Here is a 12143-nt window from a genome sequence, read left to right on the forward strand (position 1 = left end):
CAGAAAAAATGAAGCGGCGAATCCGTTAACCAAGAAATTAAATTGGTGTGGCGTAAGGCCTTTATATTATTACAAAACAGGAAACTGTCACTCACGCTAGTCTGAGGCGTACTCTATGTACAGCAGAGATCCCTGCCACATTATTTGCTCTGTGCCAGCCCTCCATCTGTGTTGGAAAATGTGACACAAAGGTCATTGGACATTAACGTTAGGCATAAAATTTCATTTCACACTTACAACTTTGTTTATGCAAAGGCTATTAACGTTACACAAGTAATTTAAGTAAATAAGTAAAATAACACTGTCCAATCAATAATAGGCTGATAAAAAAACATGAAAACTTGGGTTTGGGGTATATGTAGCATAGTATACCAGGCTTTTCAATTTTAAGATTTAGTTCCCTTTACAAAAAATCAACAATATAGACTACAGCTCTTTATTCTCCAGTTTCAGAGGGTTTAATGTTTCTACAAAAGTACACTTATCTTTCAATCCTTGTCTTCTTTACAACAAAATCCTCTGCCACAGCCCAACATTATAATTCAAGTCACATGGATGACACAGTAAAGTAAAGACCAAAACTCAACGAACAAACTGCTGAACGTGTTCTGTATTCAACAAAGACTTACTTTATCACCTGGACAGTCCCATGTCATGTATTTCATAAATCCCCCCTCCCACCCATGCAGGGGAGCGTAGTAAGAGGGTTTGCATGGGGGGGTCCTGGCAACGGTTAACGGTAAATTCAGCAGGGCCGATAACGCTTAACGGTAAATTCAGGACGGTCGGCAACGCTTAACGGTAAATTGACAGGCTTTTTTTCCGAGCTGCACTTCTTCCGTTCCAAACACTGACCTCTGACCTGGTCAATGACCTGATTTGTTGACGTCTCTCACCATGGTAACTGGTGTTGGGCTACATAAGGTTGCAGCAATTTTATAGTAGGAGGGATTTATACTCCTGTCACCATATTTATGAATGTATTTGAGCAAGAATTAACAGAACAGACCATACGCGAAGGTAAGCGTTATGCATTTGCATTGCAAATGTTACCATCCTAGTTTAGATATATTCGTGCAATTTACAAAGCAGTGATAGCCAGGAATAAAGATTTCTTTAGTTACTTGCACCTATGTCTCTGGCGTATACTATTACATGGTGCACATGGTGATTCCTTATTCCGGTAATGACATATAGCATTTTTCTAGCAACTGTCATAAATTTGTTCTTGACCGTCTCTTAGATACAGCTTCACGGATACACAAATGTCGTAAGAAACGGTGAAACCTGGGAACGAGAAGAGATGAACCGGGCGCGTCATCCCGTTGCCATGGGAGCGTGCGGCGGGACCACGCCCCCCTCGTCCCTGGACTGGCGTAAGAAGGGTGTGAGCAGTGGGGTGAGGGAGGAGGGGCAGACAGGAAAGGTCATCCCTTTTGTACTGACAGGTAGGTGCACCTGTGAAATAAAGACTAAGCTTTCTTTCCAACACTAAAATAAATTAGGGACTTACCCCACATTTCCAGCTGATTCCTTCAACCTTGTTCAAGAAAAGGACCCGTCTGCACTTGGAACGTAACGTCAGAGACACGTGACCATAGTAGCGGGTCATACGTGCCAGATAACTTGTGTCGCCCCCCGTCTCTGTTTAGGTCTGTGAGCGCTAACGCAAGCCTGTAAGTGCACCTGTCAACGTAAAGTTGGTCGAAAGACTAGGGCCCCCTGGCTTTTGTTGAATCGTGCACGCAGTTGTTATGTCCATCGAAGAAGTCTACGTCTTTCTCAAGTATACATGAAAGTTAGCCTGGGTGTCATCCTCCGTAGTTATCGCCGGCTCCACATCGGTAACTAACTACGAAGGATGGCACCCGAGGTAACTTTCGTGCATACTCTATGCCGATCCGTAGGATAAACAAAATGGTTTACAGAAGGTCAGCATAAAGATATAGTGAAAGTTCGTCAGGATATCTAGCCAATGGATATTCATATTGTTTCAACGCCAATACGAGTATAGAAAAAAAAACAACTAAAACCGCCGTGAGGAATTGCAACCAATGAAAATGCACATGATACATGACTTGGACAATGCGCCAGATGTTAGAAAGCTATGTTCATGTTTTAGGAAGTCGTGTTGATTTTTTTTTAGAAATTAAGCAATGTCTCTAAGTTTATGTAATACTGATGAACACTCACGCGAGTTTGATAATAATGTCGTTATTGCATGCTCTTTTTATACTATAGAGGCTTTGGAGTGCTACCATATCATAAAGACAGGTCAGATGGTCCAGCTGAGTGTCCAGGAGGCGATGGACTGCTGCGGAGACTCGACGTTAGCCTCGGGGTTTGACTGTATCATCCACCGGACCAAGGGGCTCTGCAGCGCCGGGGACTACCCGAGTCAACCCGCCGGGAACTGTAACGCCGCCTTCTGCCAGGCCGCCGCAAATGTACGTACAACAACAACAACAACAACAACAACAACAACAACAACAACCAAGTGTGGGGTCGTGTGGCGTAACGGCAAAGCGTTTGACTCAGAACCAAGAGGTCCCGGGTTCGAACCCTGCCATGTCACCGAGCTTGTGTCCTTGGGAAGGGCACTTTACACGACTTTCCTGGATGGAGGCCTGGCAAACCCCATCTCTTATTTAACCACAAAAAAGGCAGCAGAATCTTCAACTAGTTGAAAGCGGCTGCCTCAAAATGAAAGAAGAAGAAGAAGAAACTTACTAGATCTTACTAGCTAGTGTTATAGGAGCTGGGTGTAACTTTACTCAAATTACTGTCATAATGCACGACTACCACTTTATTAGGGTTTTCTTTTACAAGAAAGAAAAGAACACAATATTCTCTCTCTTGGAATAGGGATGTCGGAAACAGGAATAGTGAAAGTTACTTTAGAAGTATGAACTGATACTAGGCAACGGGTCACGTGTCTAGGACAACAATTGATTCAGTCACTCTGAAGAAGGCAGGAGATCCAATTTAGTTAGTCCATAAAGTCCATCGCTTTAGATTTGAAAGTAGCCCATGCCAATTCTTAAATAAGTTTCCTTCGTGACAATGCTATTCATCAATGCGGAAACAAATTTTCAGAGTCGTAAAAAATCAGATCGTAAAATGTAGTTGTAAACAAACATTCCAATGGTATTACCAATGTTTAAATGATCGAATATTTCTTTCATTACTACTTGTCTATCCATCACAGTGTAGAGACACTGGTCACGTCATCAAGAACAACGAAACTGATTTGATGTGCGCCGTTGCCATGACACCCACGGTGGCTGGTATAGACGCCAGCCAGCCGTCCATGGCGTTCTACCATTCCGGCATCTACCACGACCCGCACTGCTCAACCTCTGACCTCAACCACGCCCTGCTCGTGGTGGTTATGGGAGTTCTGGAGGATAGACTACTGGATCTGCCAAAACAGCTGGGGTAAATCAAGAAATTTCCAGTCAAACTTTTCTAATTCATAACTTCAGAAAAAGACAATATGAACTTCTTCGAGTCTACAAAGGGAACATTTGCATACATTGTATGGTTTTATAATGCTCTGTTCAGTCTTACTCAAACATATATCATATCTATGGTGACAGGAGTCTAAATCCCTCTTGCTATGAAATTGCAACATGATGTAACCCAACAACAGTTACCATGGTGACAGACGTCTGGTTCAGGTCATTGACCTTTTGTGTTTTAAAAAGGGAATAGGAAACAGAGCAAAAGCAATATGTTTTCCTTCGATAAACGTAATTAAATGTAACGTGCGATAAAAAGTAGTTACCGAAGATTACGAAAATGCAGAGGGATGCATTATCCTGAGTCGAATAATATAGTAGTTAATTTTGTCCATCTTAACCTTATCATCTTTATGTTTACATCCCCCGTGAACGAGGACACTAGCAGTCTTCTTTGATGACGAAGGACTACCAAGGAATCTTTACCTTAAGCTATCTAACGTTACATATCGATCCGTCAGTCCCTGCATTGGCACTTACAATACAGCAAATTCCTGTGAAATTGACGTATGGTCCTTGTTCGGACTGATTACATACTGTGCTATTAGGCTCACCTCAGAGGCGTCGCCAAAAATGTGTCACTTTTTGTGTATTTTGTTTTCGCAGGTACAGACTGGGGTCTGGCGGGCTACATACTCATTGAGAGGGGGAAGAACACGTGCGGCATCGCGTCTGAGGCTTTCTACCCAGTCTAAAATGTATCTCGGATGGGAATAAGAAAATTATTTTTAAAAAGTTTGAATTTGAATTAATAATGCTTGGATTACACAATATATGGATACTAGTATATATGAATTTGATAAAAGATTAAAGGCGCAAGTTTTGAATTAAAAAAGTAACTTAACTAGAAAGGTAACATTTGCAAAGCAAATGCATAATGTTTACCTTCGCATATGGTCTGCTCTGTTACTTCTTACGCAAACACATACATACATATATATATATGTATATGGTCAGACAGGACTCCTGGTATAAAATTGCAACATGATGTAACCCAACACCAGTTACCATGGTGACAGACGTTTGGTGCAGATCATTGACCTTATTTGTGTACATGTTTGGAGAAGAAAAAGAGAAAACCGAGCAAAAACAATGTGTTCTCCTTCGGTAAACATGAATAATTTTTAAAGAATGTCAGTATGGCTATGTGCTAGCGAGTGCGCAAATAGTTTTGCACTGTGTTACATTGCCCCTGTACTTTGTCATGAACATGAACATTATTTGAAATTATTAAAAAAAGGGAGGGCACATAATAAAACTGTTACTGACGCAACTGTAACCAAACTGAGTGTATAACATTTTCGATTTAATTATTTTTCTTTCAATTTGAACTTCGTTTTGACGCAACTTGATTATTTGAGCACAACTTTTATTTTATTGAATGGAATATCCCAGCAGTCCCATAATGCATCAGTACCAATATGGCGGCCAGGAGCGGAAAAAAAAATTTGATTGACGAAAATACGTCATATGTAAGTATTCATCCTCTACTTCACATCAAGAGGTAGGCTTTTATTTCTAAACAGTTATTGGGAATTCACAAGGAAAGTAATGCCCATGATTATGAACAGATTTTGCTGAAATGCATGATTTTGTTTAGAGGACTTGGGGGGAGGGGGGCGCATATAGCACTCAGTAGTATACATGTAGGTTATGTGTATAGTTATGTTTAATTAAATACTGATCGAAGAAGTCCGTCCAGGAAGCAAATCTACGATGCATGCCAAGTACTAGTAGTAGGTCTAAGTGATTTTCACTGGATGTCAAACAAAACGTTTCTAAATGTAAAAACTGCAGGACTACCATTTAAAATTTATATGATTTAAAATTATGCAAACTTCTTGCTCAGCCTATGAAAATGATCATGACATGTCGTTGTCCAAAAAAATATAATGGTAACACTACCTTATAACTTGTGCATATATAATCAAATACAATTATGCAATATTCTGTCCAGTCTTGAGATAAATTACCAAAGAGGGATTCTTAGTTGTAAAACTTGCATGAGGACACTTTTATTTTCAATGTCAATGTTTAATAAACAATTCTACATCGTTTTATCACTCAGGTGTCAGATCATGGAGCTAGAAAAGGTTGATTAGCTAGAAAACTTATGTCCCTTGCAGGGGTCCACCACCCAAAAAAGTCTAGGGTTGGCAGGTTTTTTCTAGGGTTGGTTGGGAATCAGAAAACATTTTTTTCTAGGCCTTACTTAATATGTGATTATCTCATGTTTCTGTAGGGCTGATTTCTGACTGGCAACTCTTAACACTACCTTCAAGAACTTGTAGTTTGTGAAGAGTGGAGACCTGTGTTAGGATGGACGTAGCGGAGAGTGTGGTGTGTTCTCACTGTAACACACGTGTGTACAGACAGTGGTTAGTGGACCATGTACAACAGGAACTGCTGGATGAGACCACCTGCCGCCCTTGTTCAGACGTCGTGCAGACGCTGACCGACTTACTCTGTGCCCTGCACCTGTACGGACACCTGAAAGCACCTGTCATCAACATCACCTGCTCCAGGTGCTGCTTCAAGGCCGGCAGTGTGAAGAAGTTTGTCGAGCACCTGCAGGCCAGGTGTGAAGAGGGCATGCTCTCGTGTGAGGATGCTGCACCTGCAAAGAATACAGCTGCACCTGTATCAGGTGACGAGAAAAGTAGCTTTACGTACAGAGTCAGCTATCAGCCAGGCAGTGTGGAAGAAGGGAAAGGGGAGGGGGGCAGTTGTGAGAAGACAGTGGGTACCAGTTCGATGGGAGAATGGGACGGACAACAGTTTCAGCAGATGATGAGCACGCTATTGACGGATACGTCCGGAAAAGGACGGCAAAAAATGAGCCCCAAGGAAGACATAGGAGGACGCAACAAAGTGACGATAGACATGGCGTCTGTCTGTGAAGATGAGGAGGATGACACTGTCAGTGAAGATGTTTTGAACTATGATGAACCTAAAAGTTTTTCCAGTCAAAGCCTGGAAGAGAACACAGCAAATCAAGATAACGACACAGACATTTCAGAGACAAAAGCAAGCAAGGAATGCAGTGAAGCTTCAAACAAAACAAAAACTAAGACAACTAGAGTTAGGAGGTCAAGAGCAAAGAAGCAGCAGCTTGAAAATCTGTTAAAGTGCCACATGTGTGGTTACTCTGACCAGAAGAAGGATGGCCTGGAGTCCCACATGTTGGAGACCCATGGGAAGGTGGAGTACAGGTGTAATAACTGTACCTTCATGGCTAAGAGCCTGAGAAACCTGCGCAGGCATCAGTTAGGACATCAGAGGATGCACGAATGCAAGTATGTCACTTTCAATACGTTACCAGTACTATTCTAAGATATCTACAAAGTACATAATGGATCATGCTTACAAAAGTTCTAAAACACTGACATTTAAAATAATGAGAAATTTTGAAGGCCAACATGTTACTGAAGCATTGCGTTGGAAACAGCACCCATTATATCAATAATTACAATTCAAGATGTCCTAATATTGATCTTCTTTTCCAGGTATTGTCAGTTCACAACTCGCTGGCAGAGGAACTTAATTCTGCATGAGAGACGTCACACAGGTACAGGGTTAGCTCTTTGAGAATTGTACTTTTAATAATTTGAAAATAAAGTGCAGATAAAACATTTTTGAAAACTTTGAACTGGTTTTGAAGGCTGGAAGACCATTATAGTCATACAGTCTACATTTTAACCCTCAGCCTGCTAAAGTAGCCTTTTTGGCATCACATTTTTACTGTTTACATGGTTAATTAGTAGGGAAAAGGTTTAAAAGTTGGTGTTGACTATCGTTGACAGGTGAAGGCATGATCAAATGTGACCAGTGTGACTACGTCACTCCTAAGAAAGACAGCCTTCTCAGACATCAAGTTAAGCATTCAGGTAAGACTGGAGATTTTGTTCCTAATCTTTAGAAAGATGTCTATCACTCTATGGTAAGAAAAGTGCCACTGTTGATGAGTTGTATTGCATAGCTGGTCATATTATTACAAGTGACACTTAAGCTCTAATTCCTCTCAAGTTGAGATGACCAAAAGCTTGTTCGTTTCCATCCATTATAAGTTTTGACTCTCCTAATAATGCCAATTACTGTGTCTCGTAGGATTGAAGCCATTTGTCTGCGGACAGTGCAGTAAAACCTTCGCCCGCAAGGGTGACCTGAAACAGCACGAGCTGCGGCATGCTGGGATCAAGACGGCTATGTGCCACGTCTGCGGAGACACGTTCTTTAAGAACTACGAGCTGGTGCACCACATCCAGGCCAAACACGACGGACTCAAGCTGTACAAGTGCGACCAGTGTCCGTTTGAGACCGCATACTTCCACTCGCTGGTCACCCATGGCAGGGCCTATCACACAGGTTAGTGGAATAAGTTTGAACTGTAAGTGTAATATCCAACACAAGAAATTGTAACAACTCACCCAAATTTTCGACTGTACAATTCCAGTCTTTGTCAGGGAATGAGCAATCTACCGCTTCCGTGATGTCACACATTAACACACATGACTCTGTGAGCAGTGGATCGTAGGTTGCAGAAAGTCTGCGGCGCCCCCCGTCTCTGTTGAGGGATGGTTGTAATGCCCTGATATAGATGGCCTCTTTAATCTCTTAGTGAAACACTAATTTGCCTCAAGGATTATGATTACCTTAAGTTTGTAGAAGGAAAACATATTGTTTTTGCTCTGTTTCTTCTTACTCTCCCTCTCTGACATATAAGGTTATAACCTGAACTGGTGTAGTAGCAGACAGGCTGTATTTGGTTACATTATGTAGCAAGTTGCATGACAGTTGGAGGGGCTGGTCACCATATATGAATGTACATATTAATCAGAGCAATAGTTTGTTGGTCAGGAAGTTTGACAAAGTGAATTACTAGTACAGTAGACATTTACAATGTAGTTAATTTTGTTTCTGGATTGAGTGAGCCTCTTTCGAATTAAAGTTCTTTTTTTTTGTATCCTGCAGGGGAGAGGCCATACAGGTGTGACTTTGAAGGTTGCAACTATGGTTCAGCTAACAAGTCACAACTCAATGTGCACAAGAGGAAACATACAGGTATTTGGCACTGAATCTGAATTAAATATATATATATGAGATAACATAGTAAAAGTATTACATGACTATTACAAGCTTCCCTATATTGCTTGTTAACAAAAAATAACAAAAAGTTTAGATGACTTCACAGACCAAAGAAGAGGACTGTTTTTCGTTTGTAGACAGACATTGTGTTATGATAGCCTTGCCTTCACACGTATTGTTGACAATCATATCCTTAACTAATCTGGTGGTTTTCTTTGCAGGAGAAAAGCCATTCAAATGTACGATGTGTAACTATGCCTCTGCTGACAATGCCGGTCTACGCAAGCATGTGAGGAGACACTCCAACCTGCGGCCCTACAAGTGTAACATGTGTGACTTTGACACCAAGCACAGTTTCCTCCTCAGAAAACACATGGAGACTGCACACAACGTCATGACCAACTGTAAAATCGGCCGGCGACAGCTGGCCTCGATCGTTACCACGGACGTTGGTTCTGTTAAGAACCAGGTGCCAATGGAAGTTTTTAATCAGGATCTTAACACTGTTGTAGACCATCAACTAAGTACCACAAATATAGATAGGCAAGACAAACCACAGGAACTTGCCCACCAGAGCTTGTTTTAGAATGGAACCAATTTCTGTGCAAGAAAAACCCAAGGCTTTTAAACATAGAATTACAAACACAGGTGCTGGTATTATGTAGAAAATGTAAATAAGGGCATTGTGCTATATGGCCCCAGTAATGAGGTACTGTGTGATTGGCTCATTCCCCAGCATATGGTAAAGAGGTGCCATGTGATTGGCTCATCCCTCACCACATGGAAATGAGGTGCCATGTGATTGGCTCATTCCTCACCATATGGTAATGAGGTGCCATGTGATTGGCTCATTCCCCACTGTATATAATAACGAGGTCACAGTGCCAAATAATCTGCATGTATCCATATATGAGATAAAGTGATTGGCCCATTGTTATCCAATCAGACAGCAGCAAACTATGGCCATTTATCTATGTGGAATGTATTAATACCTCCCCCCTCCCTCAATTTGCAACTGTAAAACAGGGGAGATGTATTTTGCTGTACAATACAATGGAATTTGACAGTTATATGTATTACATTATCATGAGTAGACAGTCATTGATGTATGTTATATATGATATACACTACAATATTAGTGAAAACTCTAATAAACAATGAGTTGCAATGTAGTACATGTATGTGTAACTATTTTTAAACTCTGTCATGTGCAAATTGAAGTATTTATTACATTGAGACTTATGATAGTATTTGTATAGATACTTAAAGGTGCTTTAGTTTCTGTATTTTGAGATCACAGTTGTTTGAAAAAAATGGAGGGACTATAGCAACTTTGTTTGAAATTACTCCTTGGCTCTATGTGGAAAGATTTTATGATTTATACAGGAGTCATTTGCACTTCCTTATAATCATGAATTCAGATTTTATTCATGTTTAATCACTTTTTCAACTTTTCCAGCTGTTCTAGTATAGAATTGATATGATATAAACAGAGCAAGAGAGTACAGATAGCAAGATGTTTAGTTTTAATGTTAATCGAATGAAAACATATTGTTTTTGCTCTGTTTCCTCTTCTTCTCCGAACTAAAAAGGTCAATGACCTGAACCAGACTCTGTTACCATGGTAGCTAGTGTTGGGTTACATCATGTTGCAATTTTATAGCAGGAAGGATTTATACTCCTGTCTGACCATATATATGAATGTGTTTGAGAGAGAATTAACAGAGCAGACCATATGAAATGGTAAACATTATGCATTTGCTTTGCATATGTTACCTTACTAGTTACTGAGAGAGTTTGATAATGGTGGACAATACTTGTCTAGTATCTAGTACAAAAGCTTTTGTCAAAAAGAGTGAAAGAAGGTCAGTCCCATTGTGCAGTCTTTAATTCATTCACATATATACCTCTTAAAAAAGACAGTATTGATAGTGACTTCAAGCCACACAAAGAATAATATATGTGTTGCTAAAGGGATGAATGCAAGAAGTGTGCAAAATTAAAGCTTTTAATCCCTGAAAACTTTTAGCAAAATGTGAAAGTATGAAGCTTAGTGTTACAGACTAAGGCTAGTATATATTCAGGCGAATTCTGGCATGTTTCGAATAAGGTGGTCTTGGTTATATACTTACAAAAGAAGTAAAAGGATGAAGACATAGACTTGTTTTCTGCCTTTTAATGCTATCTACATGTATGAAAAGTTAAACGTGCAGGAATGTTGGAATCAGTTATCTACAGTACATCTGTACATGTGTATCTGTCAAGATCTGTAAATGTGCAATTTTATTTGCTAAGGCACAGCATTGAGAGTAGTAAACCATGTAGTCTAAAAGTTATTTCTCTCTGTAGTTTATTTTCGTCTTTTTCCTCTTTGGTGCATCTTAGACTGACTGTGTGTGTGTGTGTGTCCATGATGTGTGTAAGAGACAGTGAGAAAGAGGGAGAGGGGCTGACGGAAACGTTATAATTCCCCCCCCCCCACATCTGCTTGGTTGTGACCCCGCCCACCACACGCCCACACACGTCTGTCCTCACACCCATAATCCTCCTCGGTCTATATTAGGACATAGCCTGACCAAATCGTGCTCCTAGCGGTCAGTTGGATAGCCAGAGATTGTGTAACGCATGGCTATATTAGGGTATATCGTATGGTCATCTTGGTACCGACTGTGCACGTTCTACACGTAGTGCCCTGTAATGTACGTGTAAAGAATCGTCATGAAATGTGGCTATAGGGGGAAACTTTACTACAGACCCTGTTTATTAAACTCCAAGCAGATCCTACGGTGGCTAATGGTCACTGCTTGAATTGGGCAATGGATACTGCCTTGCCAACACGCGATCTGCTTGGAAATTAAGTTATACAAAAACGCAAGCTTAAGGAACTCATAAGGATGAATTACGTTTATAAATAAATAAGGGATGTTCTAAATATCAAGATTAGAATGCACGTTTGGGAAATGGATTTACAGAAGGTATTGTCGATAAAAGACACATAAGGATGAATTATGTCAGTAAGGGATGTTATTTATATATAATCGTATGTGTCAAAAGTAGAATGGAGGTGAAAGGATTAACAAAAGGTCGATAATAAGACGCATAAGGATGAATTACGTGGGTAGGGGACGTCGATAGGAAATGTTTTCCACAGATCAGATGGATATATAGCCTCCTATCCATTCAGTTTCCAGCAGTTTGTATGCTTTTTGTGGAGTGACTTTGAACGTTGGAAACTGACTGAGAAACGAATAGATCCCAGGCAAGTGAAATGTTCCCGATTTTTTCTAGTTACCGTAATATATATTGACAGTCTTCCTGATCAACTGGATGTTAGCTACAGGACCAATAGGCCAATGTAGCAATGGTTTGCCAATGCAACATTTAGAGAAGGATGCTAAAAGGGGGGCTGCATGGGGAGGGGGGAAGTCCCGACAACGCTATTACGCTGAATTCAGGAAACCTCTAGCTCTATTACGCTTTACGTTAAACTCCAAGTGGCTACAACGCATTATGTAGAATTAAAACGGCGAATACGCT

The 12143-nt window shown here is 40.6% G+C and overlaps 1 protein-coding gene and 1 pseudogene across 3 annotated transcripts in view; both read left to right on the forward strand.

The window, feature by feature from the left end:
* The window catches only part of LOC109479759, an 11837-nt pseudogene extending 7284 nt beyond the window's left edge, over window positions 1-4553 (forward strand).
* Window positions 1-10224, forward strand: part of LOC109479640 (zinc finger protein 436-like) — a 19185-nt gene extending 8961 nt beyond the window's left edge. Inside the window, exons 1-7 of one of the 3 annotated variants that reach the window (XM_019781644.1) lie at window positions 4561-5025; window positions 5764-6817; window positions 7028-7089; window positions 7325-7408; window positions 7629-7886; window positions 8493-8582; window positions 8828-10224. In XM_019781644.1, the coding sequence (XP_019637203.1) occupies window positions 5841-6817; window positions 7028-7089; window positions 7325-7408; window positions 7629-7886; window positions 8493-8582; window positions 8828-9192 (1836 nt within the window). In that variant the 5' untranslated portion in view covers window positions 4561-5025; window positions 5764-5840 and the 3' untranslated portion in view covers window positions 9193-10224. Of the gene's footprint in view, window positions 1-4560; window positions 5026-5763; window positions 6818-7027; window positions 7090-7324; window positions 7409-7628; window positions 7887-8492; window positions 8583-8827 lie in introns of those variants that run through there. The other 2 variants (XM_019781636.1, XM_019781629.1) reach the window with 2 other exon arrangements.
* Window positions 10225-12143: the final 1919 nt, after the last annotated feature.

This window comes from Branchiostoma belcheri, unplaced genomic scaffold (genome assembly GCF_001625305.1).
Source record: "Branchiostoma belcheri isolate BF01 breed outbred unplaced genomic scaffold, Haploidv18h27 scaffold107, whole genome shotgun sequence".
NCBI classification, from domain to species: domain Eukaryota; kingdom Metazoa; phylum Chordata; class Leptocardii; order Amphioxiformes; family Branchiostomatidae; genus Branchiostoma; species Branchiostoma belcheri.